We start from the raw sequence: 27,784 nt of genomic DNA on the forward strand, positions 1-27,784 counted from the left end.
TTTTTCCGACTGTCAGTTTGTTGCTCATCCTAATGCACAAGGAGTGTTGGGATTAATAATGTGTGGTCTTTTTGAAATCGATCATAATGAAGTTTCATTATTATTTCAAACCCGAGTCAAATATTAGAAGACGAAGACAGCACGCATTTGCGCACGAGTGCCGCTATGTTGCCAGATCATTATTTACTCACCACCGACAAAACAAGCCCATGATTAGAAAGTTCTCAACGAACGCGTACGCCGTATAAGCAAAACTCAACCTAAAACATACCAAAATAATTTTAAGTTCCAACTCGCGACCTCTGGTTTTTAAATGTTGAAAGCCAACTCGACCATACGTACCGAACCTGGCAACAACTCAACGCGCATGCTCCCAAATCTGAAGTTGTCGCGCCAAACATGGCGAACTCGACGTGAATACGAGCAGCCTTGGGTTTTTCCGCAAGCAAGATCTTTTAGGTCCTTCGTAGTTTTAACCTCGGTTAGGTTTAGTTTGCAAGCCGTTGCAACTGGTTGGCGTACGTTCTGCGCTTGTAAACGCGGCCTGAAAGCGCGCAAAAATGCCTCCGCTCACCCTGAAAGGGGTGAAAGTGGACTTTCCTTTCACCCCGTATCCGTGTCAGCAAGATTACATGAACAAAGTCATCGAGTGTCTGCAGAACGTAAGTCTAAACTGGCTCCGTCAAATCAAACGAATTGGAATGCACGATTCGGCCCGTTTTTGTGCATCAGGTACAAATTGGTGATGCAATGTGGGGAGATAACTAGGTTTAGGATGCACTTAAGTGGATTCGGAATAAACCGAGGAGTTAACTCTTCACTTAACAACCTTTTGCAGAGGGTCAATGGGATTCTGGAGAGCCCGACGGGTACCGGCAAAACCCTCTGTCTGCTCTGTGCCACCCTGGGCTGGAGGGACAACTTTAAGGACACGATATCTGCAAGAAAGATTGCACAGAAGATGGGCGGTGCAGAGCTTTTCCCTGGCCAGCCCTTGGCATCATGGGGAACCGGCGCCACAGACGGAGACGCGACCGGTATGACGGCTCCTCTAGCATCCTCCTCGCCAGTCATCTAGAGTGTTTGTGGAACCGTCTTTCCCTTTTTGCTTCAGCATACTACACTGACGTCCCGAAGATTATCTACGCGTCCCGAACTCACTCTCAGCTCACCCAGGTTATTAATGAGCTCAAGAACACATCTTATAGGTGAGCAGTCGGTGCAGGGGAAAAAAACTGCCCCTTTTGTGTCCATGATTAATTATTATTATTATTATTATTATTATTATTATTATTATTATGTTTACGTCATTATGTGCATTTTAGGCCAAAGGTTTGTGTCTTGGGATCAAGAGAACAGCTTTGTATTAACTCGGAGGTGATGAGGCAGGAAAGCAACCATATAAAGGTTTGTCGCAAAAACTTGTAATTTGTATCATAACTTAATAACATATTTATGCAACTTTCTAAGCGAATATATTTTAATAAACCAATTTTTTTAAAATATATTTTTAAACACTAGGTCCACATGTGCAGGGCTAAGGTTTCCACACGGTCATGCATGTTCTACAACAATGTGGAAGGTACGGACAGGCCTTTATTGTGGAAGTTTTACAGTTTGTCTTTTAATATCTGCTTAATAATTTTATTTTATTTTTTTTACTTTAGAGAAGAGTACAGATAAAGATCTGGTTAATGCTATTCTGGATGTAGAAGATCTTGTGAAAGCTGGGAACAAGCAAAGGTCTCCAATGGTCTTATATACACACACACACATGCATGCATATTCCTGAATGGGGTTTTGTTTTCAGTAATCAGATGTATTTTTCCATTTTCCATTAGGGTCTGTCCATATTACCTCAGCCGGACTTTGAAGCAGAACGCAGACATAATTTTTATGCCTTACAACTACCTCCTTGACCCGAAGGTAAGCAAGTGTTTTTTTTATTTATCTATTACGTTGAGACTGAGATTGTGTGTCCACTATGCTGACGTGTGCCTCTGTATTTGTTAACAAATGTATTATTTTTTTGCTTGGTAGAGTCGACGAGCACATAACATTGAGCTGAAGGGGGCCATCGTAATATTTGATGAAGCGCACAATGTGGTGAGCCATCATTGCTTTCATGCTTATCTCAGTTGACAACCCAAATTATGCTGGTTAAAACTTTGACTGCCATATCTTAATTGTACAAAGGGTTTAATTAGGCTGTCTCATTGAAAACGTACCCTGGGAGAAAGCATTGCAAACTGTAGGGATAGATACGGTGCTTCCATTTTTTCCATATTTTGTTACGTTACAGCCTTATTCCAAATTAATTTTTCCCTGAAAATTCTACACAGAACTTCCCATAATGACAGTCTGGAAAAAAAACAAGAAAGCAACAAAGAAATCATATAAGTATTCCTTGTCCCTGTTTGCCCTGATCATCCTTGAGATAATTCTGCATCTTAATTGGAGTCCAACAGTTGCTTGGACATGATTTGGAAAGACACACTGTCCCACACAAGGTCCCACTGTTGACAGTTCATGTCAGACAGGATTGTCTCAAGGCACAAATCTATTTATCAAATCTAAAAAATTCTGCTCATAATGAACATCATCTGTAAGTGGAGCTGACTCTTTCTAGAGAAGAAGGGATTTAATCAGGGAGTTGACCAAGAACCCAATGGTCACTCTGTCAAAGCTTTGTGGACAGAGGAGAACCTTCTAGAAGCACAACCATCTCTGAAGCAATCCACCAATCAGGCCTGTGTGGTAGAGTGGCCAGGTGGAAACCACTCTTTTGAGAAAGGCACATGGCAGCCCACCTGGAGTTCGCCAGAAGGCTCCTGAAGGAGTCTCAGACCATAAACAGCATTCTCTGGTCCGATGAGACAAAGATTGAACTCTTTGGCGTAAATGCCAGGCATCACATTTGGTGGAAAGCAGGCACCACTTATCACCAGGCCAATACCTACAGTGAAGCGTGGTGGTGCCAGCTGCAGGAACTGGAAGACCAGTCAGGACAGAGGGAAAGAGGACTGCAGCAATGTACAGAGACATCCTAGATGAAAACCTGCTCCAGAGCGCTCTTGAACTCAGTGCTGACTAGGCTGTTCATCTTTCAGCAGGACAACATCCCTTAGCGCACATCCAAGATATCAAAGTACTACTATTGAGCAAAGGCTTTGAATACTTCCATACAATACTAATACTTTTGCCTCACGTAAACAGTTTTTTCATGTTGTAATTATGGGTGTAATTATCCATTTTGATAAGACCGTATCATCATAAAATGTCTAAAAAGTGAAGCACTCCAGATGAATACCTTCTGGATGCAGTGTAATCACAAGTAGCATATATATATTTATATAAAAGAGTTCTTCCATAAAAGTGTTATGCTTTTGCCTGCTGGCTGTTTTCATACACACATTCTCCAGAAGTATAGAGAGAGAAAGTGAGAGACAGACACTGCCATATCATAGAAAGTTCCATGACCTGTAGGTAGTTTATTTATAGCAGTTGTATTTTGTGGTTTCATGCTTATGCATTGAATGGTATGCTGATAGCATCTCTACACACGATTTGTGATTTATGGTTTTGTGCATATATGTATATCCTGACTGTATGTCGCTTATCCAGAGCAACATACAGCCTGTAGTGACAGGGACAGTCCCCCCTGGAGACACTCATGGTTAAATGTCTTGCTCAGGGACACAATGGTAGTAAATGGGGTTTGAATCTCAGTCTTCTGGTTCATAGGCGAGTGTGTTACCCACTAGGGTACAAACCACCTTGAGCCATATTTGAGTGAACAAAATAATGAAACTTTTCTTTTGTCATTCAACCTATCACATTCCGGGCTTTGTAGCTGCAGGTGTACGTGTCCATGGCCAGTGGCCATCAGGTTTTTGTTTGTGAAATCTGTGCCTTTGCAGACGCCAATGGCAAAACAGTTACATGGGCTCCCACTAGGGGGAGCCACACAAAAACAGATTTTCAGAGATGGCTGTCAGCCACTGTAATGTTGGTTCAGCTCCCTGTACCTTCATTCATTGATCAGGGAGAACTAAGTACGTTAACGCGCACAAAGGAAACGGGAACAAAAAAAATGGAAACGTTTCTTTTTTCTTAAATAAACGTCTCATGTATATCATTAAAATCAGGAGCAGTAAATAATATGCTGTTTGCCCCGTAGCATGTGGTTTGTGGTTCATTGTAATAAACAAAACAGTTTGAATGATTTTATTACTTGTCTGGTTAGATTTTTTTAAAAAACTTGTTTTCATTTGCGCTATGCCAGGAAATTTGCACAATGACTGCAATTAAAAAATACAAAACAACACATGAGCCTAATGTTTGACTAATGTAGTTTGAAGTTTTTACATTTTTACATTTACAGCATTTACCAGACGCCCTTATCCAGAGCGACTTACAATCAGTAGTTACAGGGACAGTCTCCCCCTGGAGCAACTTATGGTTAAGTGTCTTGCTCAGGGACACAATGGTAGTAAGTGGGATTCGAACCCGGGTCTTCTGGTTCATAGGCGAGTGTGTTACCCACTAGGCTACTACCACCCTATTGTGAAGTAAATGATTCTGATTGTTTGTAATTGCTGGCCGCTGTATGTGTGTTAACACACAATTCCATTCCTCCTTTTTGTGGACGTATATTTATTAACCCATCACCCTTGGTGAGCAGTGGGCAGCCATGACAGGTGCAGTGTGTGGGGACATTGCTTTGCTCAGTGGCACCTTGGCAGATCGGTACTTGAACCGGTAGATGATCAATAAAACACTTAAACAACACAATGTGACTCCCAAGTCAATCACACTTCTGTAAAAATCAAACTGTCCACTTAAGAAGCAACACTGATTTACAATCAATTTCACATGCTGTCGTGCAAATGGACCAGACAACAGGTGGAAGTTATACGCTCGGGTAGTGCAGCTCAGTCCAGGGTGGCACATCAATGCGACCTGTGGCAAGAAGGCTTGCTGTGTCTGTCAGCGTAGTGTCCAGAGCATGGAGGCGCTACCAGGAGACAGGCCAGTACATCAGGAGACGTGGAGGGCAACAACCCAGCCGCAGGGCCGCTTCCTCCAAATCGCATTAACGTGTCCAAAATGGCCAGCTCTGAGGACATGAATATAACGTTTTGTGTTTGGTTATGCTGTTTCGTTGGGGTGTGTAGAGGCACAATGAAAAATAAACAAATTATTTTTTTGTCAGCTTGATTGGGTTCCATTCCGTAACATTTGACCACTTCCTTATCCTAGAGGTTCTACAGGCTAGTCAGCGGAATTGGGTGGAAATGTGTTCTGCCAATAAAGCAGAAATGCAGTGAAAGAAAATGTACTTTTTTTTTTTATGCTTTATTTGTGATTTTTCAATTTTTCAACAACAAAGAAAATGTACTTTTAATACAGAAATTGGGCCAGTGGTGGCCTAGCAGTTAAGGAAGCGGCCCGTAATCAGAAGGTTGCCGGTTCGAATCTCGATCCGCCAAGGTGGCACTGAGCAAAACCCTGCTCCCCGGCACCTGTCATGGCTGCCCACTGCAGGTGATGGTTAAATGCAGAGGACACATTTCGTTGTGTCACCGTGTGCTGTGCTGCAGTGTTTCACAATGACGCTCACTTCACTTTCACTAATACCTAAATATACGTAAAAGCAAGTACTTTAATTTAAGAACTTTTGACTGTACGGCCTTCACTTGTAGTTTAGTAACATTTTCACCAGTTAATTAAGTAAGGAAAGTGAGTTCTTTGTACACCTCTGGCTATAGAATATTTGTTAAATATTTTCCACCCATCTTTACAGCAAGTGGTCCTGAATCTTTTCAGACAAGATAAAAGGTCGGCGTTTGCTGCTTTGCTGTCATTAAATATCATTAATTGCTTATTAGCAACTTTTTTTAAATGTTTTTTTATAAGCACTGCCTGGGAGCTGCAAATGCTTTAAAATCAAAACCGTCCGACCTCTTAACCAATACTACACCGGGGAGAAATGCTGTGGTTTCTGGACCTGTATTATTATTGTTTTTTTTTTTTTTTAAATCAAGGTATTTTAATTTAATTTCATGGTTTTTAAAATGGCATGCATCATAATTGTATAAAGCACAATATCCTGCAATCTGATGAGTATCACAACGTCAACAGTATAGTAATGTTATTATTGTGGTGGTTGAGAGATTTTTTTTTTTCCTCCACTCCCGGTCTAGATTGGAACTCCCTGTTGGCACAAGCCAAAAAAAAAATATTAGAGTAAAATGGAATGTGGGGAATCCAGTCGGTCATGCATCTTCTCATGTTGATTCGGTTCCTGTTCTAGTTTTACGCCTGTGAGTCACCAGGGAAATGGGACCCAGTTAAAGTATTATTATATCACAAGTTTGTGACACATTTGGGAACCATCTCACGTGAGATGACTCATTTTCAAATATCCCCGTAGTGAATATTCCTGTATAAAGAAATTTGCACTGTAATGCTGATCTTCATGCATTAATCAGAATGTTGGTCTAAACAAACACAAAGAATTTGGTTCCGGCAGTTGGTGTCTCTCAAGCAACGTTAAGAAAAATTTGTACAATATACTGATAAGATTTTAATTACAAACAAAATATACCAATTATAAATAAGTTGCTATAAATATATGATGGGTAAATATATGATTAAGTTTAAGTGAGCTTTTATTTGGCAGTGGTGACCTAGCAGGTAATGAAACAGACACGTAATTGGACAGTTGTTTGTTCGATTCCCGATCCGCCAAGGTGCCACTGAGCAGGGTACAGTCCCCACGCACTGCTCCCCGGGCGCCTGTCATGGCTGCCCACTGCTCACCAAGGGTGTTGGTTAAAAGCGGAGGACAAGTTTCGCAGTGTCATCGTGTTCTGTGCTGCAGCGTTTCACAATGACTATTGTGTGAAATCACGATTGACACTTTCACTTATTGTCATTTCAGCTAGTTAGACAGTACATAGTGAAACGGAACAAGGTTCATCCAGAACCAGGTGTTACAAAAGTTACATGTAACACAAAAGTTACACAGACAAACTGGGCTACATGAAGTGCAAACATGGGACAACATTTCAGGCAAACAAAACAGGCCATTTAGTTAAAAAAAAAACCAAAAAAAAAAAACTGGTAAATGTGGTTTTCTTACATGTGATTTCTTTGGGCTTTTTTTGCTCCATCCCTCTGTGCTTGTAGGAGAAGATGTGTGAGGAGTCCACGTCCTTTGACTTGACTCCATACGACCTGACATCTGCCATGCAAGCTGTAGACCGGCTGCTCCTTGAACAGGCAAAGGATCTTGGGAAGGGAGATGCACCGGAGGACTTCAATATGGAGTCTGGGAGCTCAGGTCAGTTTTTGTATCTGCATCCCAGAGCGGCTCAGTCTATAAATTACTTTCCTGAATTTGTATAATTGATATTATTGCCTAAATATTACATGTATTATTGTTTTTAAATAAATTTTGCAGGTCTGAAATTGGACATAACAAGCATTGCTAAGATTAAACGTAAGTTGGATGTGAAATATCAACATTTATTTTATGAAGGTACTCTATGCATGTTTTGAATATTATGTATGTGTTTTTATAAAAGTAATATTTTGCTGTTTATACAAAATTGTATACTGATTCTATAATGCCAAAATAATCTTGCAGAGATTATAATGGATTTAGAAGCTGCTATTAATTCTTATGAAATGCCTTCAAACAGTCAGGGTATCACCAAACCAGGCAGGTAAGAAACATAAAATTACTAAATTCTCTAAATTTAAAACACAGCCTCACTCCAAAAAACACTTCCTGTATTTTGTTCTAATTAGCTCGCATGATCACGGTCACTGTGTGTCTTTATCACTTCTAGCTTCATATATGAACTGTTCCAAAAGGCTCAAGTCACCTTTGAGACAAAGGCTGCTATCGTAGAAGCCATGGAGCAGATCACTGGATACTTAGCAGGACGTAAGCATAGTTTTTCATCCCCTATTAATACCCTTGAATTAGCTTTTGGTGAACTTCAGAATGTGACCAACATTGCTCTTTGCAATTCTGAATACAATATTAATTGTGTTACTTCGTGATTTTTTGTCCAGGAATCCCATTGTTGCCTAGAAATGCACTACTACTACCTCTTCCTTTTTTAAATGGTGTTTAAATGTTTTTTTTTGCTGAATAAATGGGCGGGCGGCATCCTGTCTTTGTCTTGTACAGAACCTGGAATTTTCCTGAACACAAGCGGTTTGCAGAAGTTGGCCGATATAATTCAGGTACATTCATTAACTGATGAACTACATCATCGCTACATCATGTTGTACTGTGTGATGTGACAGAATTGTCTGGACTGTGTATAAAGGTTACTAAAAGATGATGATTACCATAATCAAAATGACTTGTTGGCCACCTTTCACCTCATAGCTGGTCTTCTCCAATGAGTCCACAGAGGGCAGTACTAGAGCACACTTGGAGAAGAACAGTCAGCAGTTTAAGGTAAGCAGTCTTGCCTAATACACTGGGGTCTCAACCCATTCAGCATCAAGATCAACCCGATCAGAGTCCACTGGACAAATGTGACCTGTAGATTTATGTCTTAAAATTGTTTAGCAATAACTACTGATGTTCACATTTGTTTCCTTTGAGATGTTTAACCACCGTGGACCAGTGGATTGTTCTGAGTAATGCTCTGTGAGCCTCATTAGGATGTTCACAACCTGATGTTTTGTTTGAAAGGTGCATATTCATCAGGATAACAGCAGTCATAGGAAAAAGCAGAACACAGATGTGTGGTCTTCAGCTTCTTCCAAAAAACAAGGTAAATGTGCGTGAAGAACATTGTCTATCCTGGTTAAGGTTGGGATGACAGAAGAAAAAAAAAATACTGCTCTATATTTTCATGCATCACTTGGTGATACTTAATCAGTGAATGACAGTTTAAACGCTTGAAAAACTTGACATTTCAACAGGCATTTTTCCGAAGTATTTCATAATGAGCTTATCAGTGATCCACAGCCGTAGACTTGTTAAGAGATAAGATAAGATGATCCTTTATTAGTCCCACAAGTGGGAAATTTACATTGTCACAGCAGAAAGTGCACAGTACAAGATAAGAGCAGCAAAAAATAGGCCAACTGTATAATATAAAAAGTTCAATATACAAATAAATATTCCTAGAGAAGTGAGTTGTAAAAAACAATATATAAGTATATACTTTAAAATTATATATATTTGTGAAAGTGTACATATAAAGAGTGTGTGCGTGTGTGTGTATTTATAAACACATATTGCACATAAGAAAATGGAAATGGTGTATTAGGTGTTTGTTAGTTTATGTATGAATGTGTGGTCAGCTGACAGTGGTTGGCAGGAAAGACCTTCTGAATCGCTCCGTCCCACATTGTGGGTGCCCCAGGCTTGCCACTGAAGGAGCTGCTAAGTGCTGTCAGGGTCTCCTGCATGGGGTAAATGTCTTTAAGTGTGGGCCCTTCACCCCAAAAGACCTGAGCCTCCGCAGCAGAATTTTAGGGAAAACCCAGGGTAGACCTGAATGAGTGCGTTGCCTGGAACTCCAACATCACTCACTCCAAAGAGGAGACATGGGGGGAATTATCTTGTTGACTTTGTTTTTTTCTTCTTATAAAAACCAAATCCAGGGTTTGACCTGACTTTATTTGCTTCAGTTATATATATGTGTGCGTGTGTGTATAGGTTTTTTGTGCTTGTTATTGCTGTCTGTCTTTATTTGGAAAGATTATATGGTTAAATGATACCCGTGTGTGTCTGTATGTGATCTTATGGAAACCAGGGAACGTATTGAGCTACTGGTGCTTCTCGCCTGGCTTCAGCATGCAGGAGTTGGTTCGTCAGGACGTCCGCTGCATCATCCTGACCAGTGGCACCCTCTCTCCCATCTCATCCTTCACTGCAGAGATGCAGATGTAAGTGCAGCATGATGTCAGCAGCCCGTAGGCCTGGGTCTTGAGTTGTAGATTTTCTTCAGGACCGTCATCCCATCATCTGATTGAAGAGTTCACTGATGGAGTTGCACTGTCCCAAATGAAATAGTTCACTGTAAATGCTAATATAGGGTGGTAGTAGCCTAGTGTAACACACTCACCTATGAACCAGAGGACCCAGGTTCAAATCTCAGTTACATTGTGTCCCTGAGCAAGACACTTAACCCTGAGAGTCTCCAAGGGGACTGGTGTGGACTGGGCCCTCCAGCATATCTTCTTTAGAACATTTTTTTTTCTTAAGGAAGCTTTATGTAACCAATTGGTCTTTATGACTCTCTCCCTTATGTCCTCTTGTAAAATGCATGTGATTGCTTACAGGGTTTCCCCTTTATGCTGTTTTCCAATATTTTTGGAGTGAACTGCCTCCTGTGTCATGTCCTTCTTCTGTTCTTCTGTTTACGGTATCACTAATAGGATTCCCCCACTTTTGCTGAGCATCCAACATGTTATGCAATTTCAGGGAAATTATCAATATCCACAACATTAAAACTCACAGATCATTGGACCAGAGATCTGGAGAACACAACACTGCACTGGGTGTTCTGTCACCGTTCACTTTCTTATATGTTCTTATGGTCTGAGTGTTTTAATATAATATTGTGATTTTTTTATATTTGATCTTGCAATGTATTAAGGCAAAATTAGGATGTTGTGAGAGATTCACTTCAAGGTCAGTTTGAAGGCCAGGTCTGAACCATTTACTGCTATTAACCTGGTTATACATAAAGAGTTAAGAGACATATCAAGGTCTACATAATTTCTCAGGGTTTTTCTTTCTTGTTCAGCATTTTGGTTGTTCCATCATTTACACATTTACTGGCACTTTGTTCACCTCGTAATGACACGTCTGGTTGGGTGAATTAGTACCCACATCCGTTCTCAGAAAAGTGATGGATGTGTTGGTCACGTTTGCCATCAGATCATGACATCACTAACTGATGTTACCTCTGCATGCGTGGTGAGTAATAATGTCTTGTTTCCTGTACCACTGCTGTTGAATCTTCATAGACCTTTCCCTGTGTGCCTCGAGAACCCACACGTAATTGAGCGTGACCAGATCTTCGTCAGCATTATTGACAGGGGACCCGATGGCGTTCAGCTCAGCTCAGCATTTGACCGAAGGTGGGTGGTGTGTGTGCTTCATGTTACACAGTCATACGTGAAGCCATAGATTTTAAAGTTCAGCATTAAAAAAAAGCCCAATTTGTCACATTTTTACATCGCTGACCTCATATTCCCGTAAGTGACAGTATTTCTAGATTTTTCTTGCCAGTTGTCTGGTGAATGGAAAATTTATATATATATATAAATTGAAAATTTATATATATATATAAATTGTTAAAACACACATCTTTATAATTACAGTCCAAGTTCTGGTTTTTATACACACACACAGACAGAACTTGGACTGTAATTATATATGTTTTTTACAATGTTCTAAAGGCTTACATTTAATTCTTACATTAAAGGTCTGCTGTTACTCAGTATAGTGTAGCCGCAATAGTATTATTACAGTGTGGTAATGGCCTAGCTGCAATAGTATTATTGCAGCCTGGCCGCAGCAGCCCGGCCCCAGAAGTAGTGAATTGTGTTTTTAAATTATTTCCTTTTTCCTCTTTCTTCAGGTTTGATCCTGACAACATGGGGTCTCTAGGGAACACTGTTGGTAAGACAATATTTCTTGACCTCTGTGACCTACAGTTATTTAATGATGTGGTCACAATTCGGTTTCGAGGCAAAATGTTGAGCAAATCATCTTTACTAAAGAATCATTAGCAATAAATATTGATCAAATATTTTAGGCTGAATTTTTTTAATTCTTATTTTTTGCAGTTTACCGTTTGGCCTCCATTTATGTTTAAACTGCGCCTATTTTGAGTTTTAAATTAAAAATTGAGTTTTAAATTGGATGTGGAATATGTTTGCATTCCACCACGAAGTCTAGAATCATACCTTTCAGAGACCATACTGAGATCATGTGACATCTATGGACTTTGCTCACCTGCCTGCTTGCTTTTATAATCAGACAGGGCTTTCATACAGGTGGCTCCATCCATGACAGTGAAATACTAATGAACTCATTTATTTCTAATTGTTAATAATCTGCCAATTTAGTGACTTTTGACAGCCCTTGATAAGTTCCAAGAACTTGGTAAAATGGCAAACAAGGAAATCATATGGCTCTTTTTATTAGGAGGTTTTCCCATGTTCTCTGAGTCACAGTACATTTACCAGATTTGTGTCTAAACAATGAACTTCCTTGATCCGGGATCCTATGGTAACATGTGAATCCTGGTGATCTTTGATTGATTTTTTGTGTGTAATCGGGCAGTAGTTGTCTAGTGGGAAAAACGCTCGTCTATGAACCAGAAGACGCTCGTCTATGAACCATTGTGTCCCTGAGCAAGACACTTAACCCTGAGTGTCTCCAGGGGGGACTGTCCCTGTAACTACTGACTGTAAATCGCCCTGCATAAGGGCGTCTGATAAATGCTGTAAATGTAACCTCAACATGTCCTGTGTAGTGAATCTAGGTCGAGTTGTTCCACATGGACTTCTGGTGTTTTTTCCTTCCTACCCTGTCATGGACAAGACCCTTGAATTCTGGAAGGTGAGATTTCCTGTTGCTTGAAGGCCTTTCAGGGGAGTTTGACATTTTAAAATCAGGAAGTTATTTGATTTGTGCATATAATGATTATATCATGCGTTAGTGATGATGCAGTTTGTATAAAATGATCCTAACATAACACACAAACAAACAAAAAAAGCAACAGCCACTGTCCCTTAACAATTCCCTAGTTAACCTCATTTTAGTGTCCTTGTTGGGGAGGTGTTTTTGATGCCTTCATTAAAGAAAGACTTTTCACACAAAGTCTAAAAGCTCTCATATCTGTCTACTTATCGCTTTGCTGCCTTTAGTCCAATGGCCACGGTGGCCGTATCGAGAACTTGAAGCCCATGTTTGTTGAGCCAAAGGGAAAAGGGACTTTTACAGAGGTGGGGCTTTCTCATGTTCTACATACAACAAGTTATTATTTAAAATGGCCGTATATTTCCTAGAATATGGTCACGTTTCATGTTCCTGTGTTCTCTCCTCCAGATCATTGATGGCTACTACAGCAAGGTGAACGACCCCAGCAGTCGAGGTGGAAGTTTCTTTGCTGTGTGCAGGGGGAAGGTGAGCCCAAGTGGTTCAAAAGTGAACGCAAGAATTACGTGGATGTGGATGTTTGCTGACCTTCTAAAGTGTGTGTGGTAGGACATGCCAGGAAATACCTGCTTCTCTTAACTGTAATTTATGCTTCTCAAACACACACGACCTGTTGATCGAGTCAGGCATTCCGATGCAAGTTTCAAAATTAGGACCATCATTGTGTTACTTCTAGTAACCTCTGAAGAATTTAAGCAGTTAAGATTATTTTGTCATAAATCAGCGATGTCGAAAGAAGTCCCAGGATTAACAGCAGAAAGATGTTTAAACTCCTGAAACCATGTATGTCATACAAGATCAAATGTCTTACAAAACAAAGAATTGCCTGGAACTGCCTTATCTGTAGTGGTGGGAGAATATAAATTGATACAGCAATATATCACTATCATTTGCTAATCTTACTTAATCTTACTAACCTGATTTCCTTTTTTTCAAATGGCCGAAAATGTGTTTCAGTTTCAGTATATGAAACAGAAAGTGAATACACATTTTCACTGGTTTGCATAATAGTTTATCCTACTTAGTGAAAATTCCACAAATATTCCTGGCTTAATTTCAGGTTTACCTACATTTTGATGCGTTTGTCCCAGGCCAGTGAAGGGTTGGACTTTGCTGACACATATGGACGTGGAGTCATCATCACAGGCCTTCCTTTCCCTCCAAGGATGGATCCCCGGGTTGTCTTGAAGATGCAGTACCTGGACGAAATGTGCAGGAAAAAAGTCGCTGGATTAAAGGTGATCTGAATACACTTTCCATGGCAGTGGTGGCCTAATGGGTAAGGAAGCGGGTTCAGAACCAGAATTCAGAGGGTTCCACTGAGGTCCCCTTGAGCCGTCCCCACACACTGCTCCACAGGTGCCAATCATGGACACATTTTGTTGTGTACAATTTGTGCTGTGACGTGACAAAACCAAATGACAAAACCAATCACTTTCATTCAGGGCAGACTTTTTGCACACATTTCATGGCAAATAGGGAGGAATCTGGATCTCTAGTTTAAACGAATTCCCGGATGCTTTGTTAATGTGTGTATGTTTGTTTTTTTTTCCCATTTTCAGTATTTGTCTGGACAGGACTGGTACCGACAGCAGGCATCTCGAGCTGTCAATCAGGCCATTGGCAGGGTTATCAGACATCGTGAAGACTATGGAGCTATCTTCCTCTGTGATCACAGGTCTCTCATATTTTTGTACATTTATTCAACGATGATTGTTAAATGTTTAATTATTCTCATTGCATGTTTACATGAGTGAAAGTTGCCTCTTTGCATTCAGGTTCAAAAGTAGTGATGCTCGAGCTCAGTTGCCTGCTTGGGTGAAGCCGTACGTTCGCACGTATGACAGCTTTGGCAACGTTGTCCGAGATGTGGCTCAGTTTTTCAGAGTGGCACAGAAACTCGTAAGTGCAAAATTGCTTTTTTTATTTTAAAGAATCTATGCCATGTAGGCCACGTCTGGCTGGTGGCCTGTGCTGCCAAGTCAAATTTTATAATTTATCATTATTATTATTATTATTATTATTATTTTATCAGAGGCCCCTTCCACAGAAAAAGACAGCGGCACCTTTAAAGAATGGCCTGCCATGTGGAGACTCTACCTCGGGTTTAGGCCCTGGGACCACTCCGCACAGTTGGCCAAGCTGTTCAGCTCAGAAGGCAAAAGTCCTAGACTCGCATGTGCCAAGTCTCAAGCGGCGGCGGATCGGTGAGTCGTCCTGTGTTTTAGCTCTGTTCACACAGAGTCTAATGTTCAGGGTGTCACGCAACAGCAAATTTGATCAGTGGTGAACAGGCCTTGGGGGACAGTACATCTGTTTAACCATCTACAGTCTTGGGAAAAAAAATTGAAGAACAGACGCTTTTCACAAAGTTTGTTGCTTCAGTGTTTTTAGATCTTTTTTTCAGTTGGCATATTGAAGTATAATTACAAACATTTCATCAATGTAATGACAATTACATCAGGTTTATGCAAAGAGTCAATATTAGCAGTTTTGGCCTTTTTACCCCAATATCTCTGCAATTTGCCCTGGCAGGCTGTCAATCAAATCCTGACTGGTGGCGACCCATTCCTTCATAATCAGTGCTTGGATTAAGACCCGGGGAGTTTCCTGGCCATGGACCCAAAATTTCTATGTTTTGTTCCACTTTGTTCCATCACTTTGGCCTCATGGCACAGTGCTCCATCATGCTGGAAAAGGCATCGTTCTTCACCAAAATGTTCTTGGACGGTTGGGAGAAGTTGCTCTCGGATGATGTGTTGGTACCATTCTTTATTCATGGCTGTGTTCTTGTGAGTGTGAGTTAGTCCACTCCCTTGGATGAGAAGCAGCCCCACACATGAATGATCTCAGGATGCTTTGTGTTGGCACGAGACAGGACTGATGGTAGTGCTCACCTTTTCTTCTCCAGACAATGATTTTTCTAGATGCCCCAAACAATCGGAAAGGGGCTTTGTCAGAGAAAATGACTTTACTCCAGTCCTCAGCAGCCCAATCCATGTACTATTTGAAGAATATCAGTCTGTCCATGACAGAACTTGGAGAGAAGTGGCTTCTTTGCTGCCTTTGACACCAGGACATCCTCCAAAAGTCACACATGCACTCACGCCTGCCTGCTGCCATTCCTGAGCAAGCTCTGCACTGGTGGCACCCCGATCCTGCAGCTGAATCTTTTTTAGGAGACGGTCCTGGCGCTTGCTGGACTTTCTTGGCCACCCTGAAGCCTTCTTCACAACACTTGAACGTCTCTCCTTGAAGTTTTTCATGATCCGATAAATGGTCACCCTCAATTTAAAGCACCCAGTCTGCTATTCTAACTCAACCAGCATGACAGAATGATCTCCAGCCATGTGCTCCTCAACGCTCTCACTTGTGTTAATGAGAGGATCACTGAAATGATCTCAGCAGGTCCTTTTGTGGCAGGGCTGAAATGCAGTGGAAATGTTTTTTGGGGGGGTGATTAAGTTAATTCTCATGGCAGAGAGGGACTCTAATTTATCCGATCACTCTTCATAACTCTTCATAACATAACAAATCTTGTTGTGACACGGGCTCAATAGTGGCTGCAATTCTGCACCATGGCTGAATTTCGGAAAGAGACTTCAGAGGTGCCACTGAGCAAAGTACAATCATTTTCACTTTCACTATTTGCAGCAGCTCAAGTGTGATTGATTTAGTTCATGAGCTGACAGTGGGTGCCACCAGCAACAGAAGACATCACAGTCTAGACAGAAGATTGAGAGGATTATGTCACCTGACTGTTTCTGAGATGACTAAATGTCAGTTTTTCGCTTTGTGTCATAAATGCAAATTTCAAGAGTTCTGCAAGTTCGCGCACCCTGTCTAAGGCATTTTTACATAGAAACATACTCATTAAAAAAAATACTTACCATGAAAAATCGAAGAGAGAGCTGTACACAATGTTAAAAATATGGCACATGTAAATATAATTTTTTTTGGGGTGTGTTTGAGAAGCTTTGGCATGTTCTCCATGGTTTTGTATGAGCTGTATTATTCCTGTTACTCTGTGTCCGCAGACTGCCCTGATGACCAGGCAACAGCAGGCGGCTCAGCCAGGCTTTGCATCCAGTATGAAGCTGAAATGTCAGCAAGCAAGAAGAGGCCTCTGGGCCTGCTGGACGCCTTAGACTACAGCGACCACCCAACTGGAAGTGAAACTGCTGTTCTGACTGGGGAGGAGAAGGTATGGGATTTCAAAAAATTATTTTAGATCGAGGTCAGAAAGTTCTGCCCTTTTTAACCAACCTGTGTTGACCGAGATTACTTTTTTTTTTTTTTTTTTGCTGTAATGTGTGGGTGCTGAACCTGAAGGTATGGTTTTGTGAGTTTTCTGAGCTCATCTGCTTTGAGCTTTAGTCTTTGATGATTTCTAATAACCATCAAATGGTGAAAAACTATGTTAAAAAGAGCATTTTCATGAATAACATTTTTAAAAAAGCCTAGTTCAGACGTTCTTTTCCTTTTTGCGTAGATGTACATTTTCGAACAGAAAATAATAATTGAGAGCACTGCTGCACTTATCAGTTGAAACATTTTAGATTAACATAATGCGGTAAGCACTTTAAACATAAAGTATGTCGGCCTAAAAGGATGGGGACATGTATTGTAAATACTGTATTCTATGAGCATATAACTATGGCAAGGAGTATGGTGCTTGGGAATTGGCAATGGGGAGAGTGCTTCTGGAAACAGCAACATGTGGGCACACATCCCCCTTGACAGGTAAGAACAGTGCCATGGGTGAGGTAAATGATGACCCTGAAAATGTTGGTATTTACCATTTACTAAGGCACTGTTTTGGCTGCCAGTACCAGCTGGCTTCGTGCGTGGGAATCGTTTAGAATAATAATCGTTTAGTTCAGGATAATAGAGACCTGACCTGTTTTTGGTGTTGTAAAGGTCATTTATGAAACAAGTTGGACAGGGCTTGGTGTGAAGAACCAGGCACGTAAATCGGATCCGTGGACTCTACTTCTGAGCTGTTCTCTGCTATTTGCACTAATGTGTGTAAAGACTAGATTTTTTTTTTTTTTTTTTACAGACAAAAAATACTGCATATACAGTACAGGCCAAACGTTTGTACACACCTTCTTATTCAATGTGTTTTCTTTATTTTCATGACCGTTTACATTGGTGGATTCTCACTGAAGGCACCAAAACCAAAACTGAAAGAACACATGTGGAGTTATGTACTTAACAATAAAAGGAGACCTGGCCTCCACAGTCACCTGAACCCAATCCAGATGGTTTGGGGTGAGCTGGACCCCAACAAGTGCTAAACACCTCTGGGAACTCCTTCAAGACTGTTGGAGAACCATTTCAGGTGACGACCTCTTGAAGCTCATCGAGAGAATGCCAAGAGTGTGCAAAGCAGTAATCAGAGCAAAGAAACTAGAATATAAAACATGTTTTCAGTTATTTCACCTTTCTTTGTTAAGTACATAACTCCACATGTGTTCATTCATAGTTTTGATGCCTTCAGTGAAAATCTACCAACGTAAATGGTCATGAAAATAAAGAAAACACATTGAATCAGAAGATGTCCAAACTTTTGGCCTGTACTTTATATGTAATAAGCAATACAGCTTATCCAAACACTTTTCAGGTTGGCACTGCCAAAAAAGAATGTATGGTGATATAGCACAAACTATATCTGTATTAAATTTCAATGTGATTAAGCTTCAATTGTAGCCAATAATTTATATAATAGACATTTCCAACAGTATCATATTATTAATTATCTGTATCCCAAAAAAAGTGGACAAATTGATAGTTCTAGTTATTAAAAGAACAACAATTATGACACTGCTAATTCTGGGCAGGGTTAGGAAAGGTAGCCAAATGTCCCCTTGCATTGTCATGTAATCCCAGTGTTGACATACTGTAATTTTTATGCGTAACATTTTTTGACTCATTCAGGGATGGAATTCTAAAGCAAGCAATGGATGAATCCCCATTTTCCCAGACACACAGAATACTGAGTAAACCTAGATTAAAGCTGCATTGGTGCCCTTACTGAATGGTGTGTTGACAGAGCGTTGAGGTCACTGTGATTACATTCCACATTCCCTTAAAAACAGGCGCTTATGTGATGAAGGGCCATGAATTAATGGAGGTGCTTTGGTGTTTCGTCTGAAATACTGTTCATTTGGTTTCCTTCATGCCCCCACCCATCACCCGTTTACAGGCAGACCGCTTGTCCACGCTCTCCCTGCAGCATGACAAACGAATGGACGATGAAGCACGTGGTGGGAAGCGTCGAATCAAAGTGGTCCAGGGGCCGGTAAGTGAATCTTGTCCCACAACCGTATCTCTGACACCGAGGCACAACAGGCCAAAATTTAAAAAAAAAATCTACTTCAAAGTGACAAGACTTGTGTCCCTTATTATGCAGAGGTGCTGAAAAAAAAGTGTTGAGATTTTGTACTGCTCGATTTTTATCTGGTTATCGGCTTGCCTTATGAAACACAAGACATGCAAACATGTCCCAACATGTACGTTCATGACATTTGTCACTAGTGCATCAACTGCAGCAGCAACTGAATGGGCCGAGGCAGTGTAGGTGTAGGTTGTAATTGTGCTGAAAAGAAGGAACTTCTTGCTCGCTTTTCTGCAATCAAAACATAAGGTGACATGCTGTATCGGTGATCTCAGGCAGCCGTTATCAAGTTTCTTTGAAACGTTTTTTTTTTTTTTTTTTTTGCTTAAAGGAAGACATTGTTCTGTACTTGGGTTGCTTTGTGTGAAATACTTTAAAAATACTTTGTGAGGTTCTTTCATGGTCATTGTTCATTTTCTTACTTCAAGCTTATCAGCTTGCTCATTCATCATTGTTCAGTTTCTGGCCAAAGAAACAAGTTGAGTCATGATGTTAATTTCCTATTTGCAGAGATCAGTAGCATCTCTTAGCCTGCCAGAAGACTCCAAGATGGCCAAAGGCAGGACGTTCATGCTGGATCTCAAGAAGAACCTGAGCCATGACAGCTTCACACAACTCATGCACGCTCTGCAGCTCTATAAGAACAGTGATGATCTGGAAGAGCTAGTGGCTAAAGGAGCAGAGCTCCTTACTCGAGACCCCAATACTCACTCTTTACTCAGAGGTGAGTCAATATCACCTGTCTGAATTTACCAGGAGGACTATCCATGTAACTACTGATAAGGGCGTCTTATAAATGTGTGTGTGTTTGTGTGAGTGTGTGTGTAAGGTTTTTTTCTGCCTCACAACTTTTGAAATTCCCGGGTAGGAATGAAAAGAGATTGAATTATTATTTTCTTAAAAATAAATCAGCAGTGCTTCCACGATCAAGTTAATATTGGAGGTTCACAACACCATTTTCTATGTGCAACCCATTTTAAAGCTACAATTATAATGGTTGGTGGAATTTTCAGAAAATACAATTTTAATTATGCACATTATACACCTTTTATGCAAGTTGGTGCACTGCCATCATGAAGTAAAAAGCTCTATTTGACTTACTCATAGTGAGCCAGATGTTGAATGTAGGATGATAGAAGAAAACCTGACAGGATGAAGAGTGAGCAATGTGTGACTTGCCAAAAACTGTTTGTGTTGTGTATATATAAACCATTGAGTGAGCATTGTGCAATGCCTACACATATGTGGAGGTCATAACGCCCATTTCCCCATGCTCATATTTGATCTTTTTGTTTTTTATAAGGGCTTTACCAGTTCATTCGTCCCCATCACAAGAAGCGCTTTCATGAGCACTGTGTCCTGCTGACTGGGGACGGGTGTGGTTATAAACCTGAGCATTCGCTCTCCAAAGAACAAAAAGAGACGCTCAAGCACCACACAGGTAGCTGGACACCTTACAAACATGTCTGCCTGTACCTTAGAAATGTTGAACAAGAATCCACTGTGGTTTAATCCGTTAAAAATTGGGCAGTATTTTTTTTTTTTTTTGACTGTCTTAGTTTTTCCTCCTTTTTCTCATGTTATATTTGTAGTTAATTTTTTTTTTTTATCAGAATAGTTTGCATTTGCATTTGACCTACTCATGACTGCAGTGTGATGCCTAGAATGACGTACAGTGACTGTGCACGGTAGCTTTCTGCTCCCTTTAAAGGACCTTGAGCGCATGGCTGCTCTTGTTTTTACTGAATAAACTGTTGATTCAGGAAGGAATGTGAAACGGGAATACCCAGCTCATGTTTACTTTGGTGGTAGTTTCCAAAATAACACTGCGACTCTGTTCTCTGTTCACACTGCAGCGGACGGCGTCTCCTCTGATAACAGTGCTGTCTGCAGTCAGCTGGACTCTTCACAGTTAAACAAAGGAGGCAGCCATCTTAAGATTCACAGCTCAAGTGGAGGTGAGTTACTTTTGAGCCCAAGATGAAGTTAGGTTCAGTTTTGCACCCACATGTCCATGTGATGGTTGGGAAGAAGCCGGCTGAGCTGGTCAGAACAGAAACCTCCCAGTTAGAGGCATGATGACGTCCTTCTTCTTATGGCGTGCCTGAACCACCTGAGCTGCCTCCTCCGTTTTGCTCGTTTGTATCCATGAGGTTGCTCTTTTGGTCGTTACCCAAAGTTCATGACCTTAGGTGAGGATGGGGATGTAGATTGAAAGGTAGACCCTTGTTTTTACATTTAGCTCTCTCATCATCATGACAGACCCAGTGCACCGATCCAATACGCTATTATCAATCTCACAATTCCTTTTTCCATCACTCGTAAGCAAGATCTCCTTACCCAGAAAAGTGCACCATGAGCTCAAAAAAACCTTTTTATTCCCTGTCCCCAAAAAAAAAACGTTCAGTGGGGTTCAGAACCGATCCATACGTGGAAAGGAAAACTTGCAATGTGGTTGTGTAAGAAAGGAGAAGGCCTTCACTAAAGATTAAATAATAAGCTGGCAGCATAAATATATCAATGCATTAAATAACCAATCAAAGGCCCATTTAAACCAACGTGTTAAATATTGTTAGTTTGTTTAATGTGTAAAGAGAAAAATGATACTTGTTTGCATCCCTGGAAGAGCTTCGGAGATGATAAAAACCTTGTTTTTATATTTTCATCTATTCTCTTCTTTAGGAAAATGCGGGGGCCAGCCTCTGAGCAATATATCAACAGACTCTGACATCAGCTCAGCTCTGTTCGCCGATATCAAAAAGGCCATTGGCACTCAGAAAACCAATCAGCTGTTTGTGGCATTGCAGACCTACAAGAAAAACAATGATTATGAAAATATGGTTGCCACTGTCGTGAGTCTGTTGACGGAAAAAGATGAGAATTTTGGTCTTCTAAAGCGTGAGTATAAAAACAAATTCTGACTTCGCATTTTTAATGTTTCAGCAAAAAATATAAATTATTTGTCAAAGACAACACAAGTAAACATCAGGTGTGTTTTTAAGTGAAAGATTTTATTATTAAGGGAGAAAAAAATAAAACCTACATGGCCCCATTAAATCTGGCGTTAAAGTAATGCCGCATTTCAGAAAACGAACATCATACTTACAGTAAAATATGTTGGTGGTAGAGATTGCTTAAGATCTTAATTTTGGGTAGCTGCAGGACATTGTGTTAATATAGACCTGCAGACACCTCTGAAAGGGCCCATGTTGAGTGTCTCCGGGTGGACTGGCCCTGTAACTTCTTATTGTAAGTCACTCTGGATAAGGGGCATCTGAGAAGTACTCCAAATGTAAATGTGCCTGTTGCAGACCAGATGTACTCCTGTGATTGAATCCAAGGTGTTGAATACAAGGTGTCACTTGTGCATTTGTGTCCCGCCCAGGGTTGGCCCAGTTCATCCCATCTCACCACAGGCAGCAGTTCCTGAAAATGCTGGCTTCACTGAGTGGAAAAGATATGGCTGATGGCGACTGCAGCCCTCAAGGTTGCTTTCTCTTTTACATTTACATACATTTACACCATGAACAGACACTGCTATAATGCATGCATCACAAGATCGTTGCATGGAACCTGTATCAATCAGAGTGCATTATATGTTTGTTTTTTTTTTTTTTAAGGTTTGAAGTCTTCTGCTGGAAAATCACAGACCAAAATATCCACCTTCTTCTCATAATGAAACTTGGTTAAACTGAAGATTTTCTATTTCAGTACAGCACTTGAAGAGAGGAGGTTTTGCTGCTTGGTAAATATTTGATTGATCATTTAGTTGGTCCGACAGTCACAGTTGACTATGTTAGTGTTGAATTAGTATTTTAGCTTTTTTTTTTTTTTTTTTTAATAGCCTCACGTTTCGGCTACTCCACTTTTTTGTAAGCTGAGTGTTATGATTATGATAAATAGGTATCATGTGATCGAACATGTCCCTGTGTGTCATGTGTAAGTGCTGCTATTAAATTGGTGTTTAGAGGATCTGCACATTGCACACTGCACAATTATTCATACGGGTCTGACTTGCTAGGTATCAGGTCTGTCATGTGATTCGTAAAAACCTGTAAAACAGTGTGTGGAGGTCCCCGCCAGAATTTTAGCATTACAGCCCTTAATTACAATCAGTTGATCATTAGTCATCTACTAATTAAGAGCAGGTTTTAAAACCCTCCTTCTGTAATTTTTCCTTTATTGAAAGATAATAATAATAAATGTGTTAAAGGATGTTTATTGTGTTTGCACTATATTGTATTTTTTGTATTTGTTCTAACTGAAATGTTTGTACAAATGTATTTTAATAAATAAATAACAAGCAATAAACTAATAATAAAGCAACCATAACAAACGTTTGAGGAATTTTGGACAAGTTTCTTGTTTTTATCTATTTATTTTTGCTATGGTTTGTTCATTAGAGTGGTTTTATAACCAGATGATTGTCTCTGTTGGTAAGATTCATAATTTATGCTTTTAATGTAATTTGGATGCATGGGTCTGGTGGGTTGGTTGCATGCTCACATGGTGTTCTGTAGAACTATGTGTTAACATTTCAGTTTTTGGACTTAAAGATGCTGTATAACATGACTGATTGCATAAGAAGCTGAGTTTGGTATGTTTTAGGTACTTGAGTTTGCCACAATCCAACAGGACACCTCATCTGTCCTCTCCTGGTGTCTTTATTGTGGTCTCATGGGTTGGTGAAGTGTTGGTGGAATCGGTGGTATTTGCTTGTTTGAAAATCTTTTTGCTTTAAAAATATATTTATATTGATTGTTAAACGCTATGGTAACCACGATCAGAAAAGATTTTGAAGTCATTTGAATGAGTTATTGGTGTTCATGTAATAACATCAATTGTCACCTGGGCTCCAAAAGTTGTCCATTGTCCAGTCAAGTTTGTGGAACAATCCTGCTTCCTCAAACATTTCCGATCGTGGATTCGTGGATGTGTTGGGGTGGTCTGAGAAAAACAGGCAGCACATTGAGAAGCTTGGGAGCTCATTTCTAATCACGTTGTGGACAAGAACGCCCGAGAGGGTAACGCTGAATGATGGTTCTTCTTCCACTGCTGAAATGTAACTTGTGCTGAAGAGGAGTCAATTCTGAAGGAATAGGACAAAGCTGAGATAGAAGAACAGTAATACGCTATTACTCATAATATTTAGAATGTATATGGAAAGGATAGTGTGTTGAATTTGTGCTGTAGGATATTAAATGTACATTTCAGAACTTCATGCCGTAGCCCTTCAGTATTTGCCTGGCCAGTTGACCCCCAGCACCCCATCTCGGAGCCTGCGGACTACTCTCCGTCCCCAACATCACTTCATTCCTTTGATGAGGGAGCAGTCAGTGATGTTGCTCCCACCTTCTGGGTTCACTCTCCTCCGAGAGACTGCTGACAACCAACCTGTTCACCAAGGCCTTCGGTCTCTAAGTTAACTTATGTTCAGTGACCTTAGGTTCCTGTACAAAATGAAGTTATTATTCACATCAAGAGATGCTCTTCCTTCTGTATGGACCCCACAATATGTTATTTATATAGTAAATAATAGTTTGCCTGGGTGGTAGTAGCCTAGTGGGTAACAACACTCGCCTATGAACAGAAAGACCCAGGTTCAAATCCCACTTACTACCATTGTGTCCCTGAGCAAGACACTTAACCCTAAGTTGCTCCAGGGGGGGACTGTCCCTGTAACTACTGATTGTAAGTCGCTGATAAATGCTGCAAATGTAAATGACTTGCTTGAGGGCCAAACAGTAGCATGATGTGTGCGTGGAGTCTGCATGCTCTACCCATGCTGATGGGGGTTTTCCTCCTAAATTGAGCGTCTGAGTGTCTGCCCCGCACGGCTGGCACCACACCCTGGGTGAGTCACTGCCCCGTGCCCTGAGCCCAAAGGTGCCTCTGGCCCGCCACTAAAAAAAAAAGGAGAGATCTCAACACATCGAAAGCATGCAGTGACCATGCCATTAATTCCAGCCTTGGATGCAGATGACGGCACATTCGTTTCGTTTTTTTCAGAAAAATTCAGCTCAACTAAATTAAATATTTTGGAAATGAATGTTATGTTTTATATGTCAAGGAATGGTTTTGGATAAAGTTGAGTAAAAGGTGAACATTTATTTAAAAAAAAAAAAAAAAAGCATGACAAAATTTTGTTTATTCCACTCAAATACGGGTTTACTTTTATGTAATCAATCACAGTTAAATTTGTACTAATGGGCTGGAATGGAGGAAGACTAGAGGTGTCACACAGATTTGACAGACACTTTATATTCTATGCTTTAAATAACAGTGGAACCAGGCGGGGGTCATTTTTATGTAATCAAAATCTATTGTTCTTACTAGAATTCCAAAACGAAATCCCAAAAGTTAAAAAAAGTTGAACACAGATCTGATCGGCCATTTATACTATATGTTAAAATATAAACGAGATGGACAAGGTGTGGAAGAAAACCCGGCGGGACGTTGCAAGGGTTAATGCGGTGACGTTTACTTACTTATTTAGTGGTTTAAAAAAAAAAAAAAAAAAAAAGATAGTTCGGTGTGAAATAAAACGTGCTTGTTTTCTGGCATAATTGAAAGGAAACGGTATAGGTTTTTTTTTTCTTTCTTTCTTTCTTTCTTTCTTTTTTTTTTTTTTAGTTTTTGCGGGATGTCTAAATCCGAACGCGTTGGGAGCTCGCGAGGCTGCGGGGGCGTCGTCTCATGAAATGAATCAGCCGCAGCGGCACCGCGTGCATAAAAACGCGCCCCGCATCACGGTACCATGAACCGGGGACAACTATGTTGACGGTACGTGATTTAAAAAAAAAAAAATTATTATATTCATGTATATCTTTATATCTATCTACAGTACAGTCCAAAAGTTTGGACGCGCCTTCTCATTCAATGTGTTTTCTTTATTTTCATGACCATTTACGTTGGTAGATTCTCACTGAAAGCAAAACTATGAATGAACACATGTGGAGTTATGTACTTAACCAAAAAAAAAGGTGAAATAACTGAAAACATGTTTTATATTCTAGTTTCTTTGCTCTGATTACTGCTTTGCCCACTCTTGGTATTCTCTGGATGAGCTTCAAGAGGTCGTCACCTGAAATGGTTCTCCAACAGTCTTGAAGGAGTTCCCAGAGGTGTTTAGCACTTGTTGGCCCCTTTGCCTTCACTCTGCGAACCATCTCGACTGGGTTCAGGTCCGGTGACTGTGGAGGCCAGGTCTCCACTTTTTGTTAAGTACATAACTCCACATGTGTTCATTCATAGTTTTGATGCCTTCAGTGAGAATCTACCATGTAAATGGTCATGAAAATAAAGAAAACACATTGAATGAGAAGGTGTGTCCAAACTTTTGGCCTGTACTGTGTGTGTGTGTGTCTGTCTCTCTCTCTCTCTCTCTCTCTCTCTCTCTCTCTCTCTCTCTCTCTCTCTCTATATATATATATATATATATATATATATATATATAAAATGACACACACACACACACACACATATAATTAATTTGTATTTCTTTGTGCCTTGTCCCATGTGTGACAGCATGTAATCTTGGTTCTGCTGGCCGCAGTGCCGCACTGCCACCAGCAGACACCCCCGACCTACCTCCGGTCTGATCCCCTGACGGGCGAGCAGCTCACTTGTGACAAGTGCCCGCCGGGCACGTTCGTGGAGAGCCACTGCACCCGCGACAGCGCAACGCGGTGCCGGGCCTGCCCGGCGGCCCACTACACCGAGTTCTGGAACTACGTGCACGAGTGCCTGTTCTGCGATTACCCGTGCGGAGCCGACCAGGTAGAGACCACGCCGTGCACCCCGCTGCACAACCGCGCGTGCGCGTGTAAGGAGAACTTCTACAGAAAGCACGACTTCTGCCTGCCGCACACGCTCTGCCCGCCCGGAGACGGGGTCGTGCGTCACGGTGCGTCTCCCTTCCTCCACGCACATGCCGCTGTTTAAATGACGTCATATAACGTTGTGGGTCTTTTTTCTTTCAGGGACGTTGGAGCAGGACGTGAGATGTGCACCTTGTGAAGCCGGCTTCTTCTCATCAGAAAGCTCCAGTAAAAAGGCCTGCGAGAGGCACGCCACGTGCGCGCCACACCTCACCGCCGTGCCTGGCAACAGGAGGCAGGACACCTTCTGCAGCGCCTGCGAGCCGGCCGGGACGTCCCACGGTGAGCGTCCTCTCCCCCTTGTCCCCCCAGGCGAGAGCGCGTGCGAGCAGGAGGCCGCCAGGTTCCTGCTGCAGCTGGCGCTGCCGGGCAAGCAGGCGCAGAGGCTCGGCGACGCGCTGCGGAGGCACCTGACGGGCCCCTCGCCGGGGGCCAGCCGCGAGGAGCTGCTGCGGGCCATGCTGGCCGACAACTCCAGCCAGCCCTTCACCGCCAGGGTGCTGCGCGCCATTCAGAGGTCTCGGCTGGTTCACCTGGAGCACAAGTTCAGGAGGTGGTTCGTCCAAACGCCTTCGGAAAGGGCAGCGGAGGTCTGAGATGGTCGATACGGAATTAAAAGCCGTTTTTTTTACGAGACTTGGTCCTGGTGTGTGCAGCTATATTTTTTAAAAAAATGTAATTTTTTTATTTTGAGATTTTTGTGCCAATGCCTACGTTACATGTACTTTTGATTACGCTGTTCCTCTTACTAAAAACATGTCACATGAATAAAGGCCCAAAATACCGAGA

General features: G+C 41.2%; 2 protein-coding genes across 3 annotated transcripts; both read left to right on the forward strand.

Moving 5' to 3' along the window:
* The first annotated feature begins 385 nt into the window (after positions 1-385).
* On the forward strand, positions 386-23,343 carry rtel1 (regulator of telomere elongation helicase 1). Of its 2 annotated transcripts, none has more exons than XM_028994774.1 (33): positions 386-662; positions 839-1,037; positions 1,115-1,208; positions 1,326-1,407; positions 1,522-1,582; positions 1,668-1,743; positions 1,842-1,926; positions 2,041-2,106; positions 7,195-7,348; positions 7,469-7,507; positions 7,655-7,733; positions 7,860-7,957; positions 8,207-8,262; positions 8,411-8,482; positions 8,723-8,804; positions 9,795-9,927; positions 11,014-11,127; positions 11,631-11,671; positions 12,531-12,616; positions 12,925-13,002; positions 13,106-13,183; positions 13,807-13,953; positions 14,278-14,393; positions 14,494-14,617; positions 14,751-14,922; positions 16,753-16,919; positions 18,924-19,019; positions 19,626-19,839; positions 20,419-20,556; positions 20,972-21,073; positions 21,798-22,013; positions 22,501-22,602; positions 22,736-23,343. In XM_028994774.1, exons 1-33 carry the CDS (start codon positions 561-563, stop codon positions 22,789-22,791), a joined length of 3,525 nt encoding a protein of 1,174 aa, XP_028850607.1. In that variant the 5' UTR covers positions 386-560; the 3' UTR covers positions 22,792-23,343. The 2 variants fall into 2 exon arrangements, with proteins under 2 accessions (XP_028850607.1, XP_028850608.1); XM_028994775.1 differs by having other exon boundaries at positions 7,201-7,348.
* A 2,419-nt stretch (positions 23,344-25,762) lies between these two features.
* Positions 25,763-27,784, forward strand: LOC114798694 (tumor necrosis factor receptor superfamily member 6B-like). The gene is made up of 3 exons (XM_028994600.1): positions 25,763-25,898; positions 26,643-27,021; positions 27,098-27,784. Exons 1-3 carry the CDS (start codon positions 25,890-25,892, stop codon positions 27,589-27,591), a joined length of 882 nt encoding a protein of 293 aa, XP_028850433.1. The 5' UTR covers positions 25,763-25,889; the 3' UTR covers positions 27,592-27,784.

The sequence above is a fragment of the Denticeps clupeoides genome, chromosome 10 (genome assembly GCF_900700375.1).
Source record: "Denticeps clupeoides chromosome 10, fDenClu1.1, whole genome shotgun sequence".
NCBI lineage: Eukaryota > Metazoa > Chordata > Actinopteri > Clupeiformes > Denticipitidae > Denticeps > Denticeps clupeoides.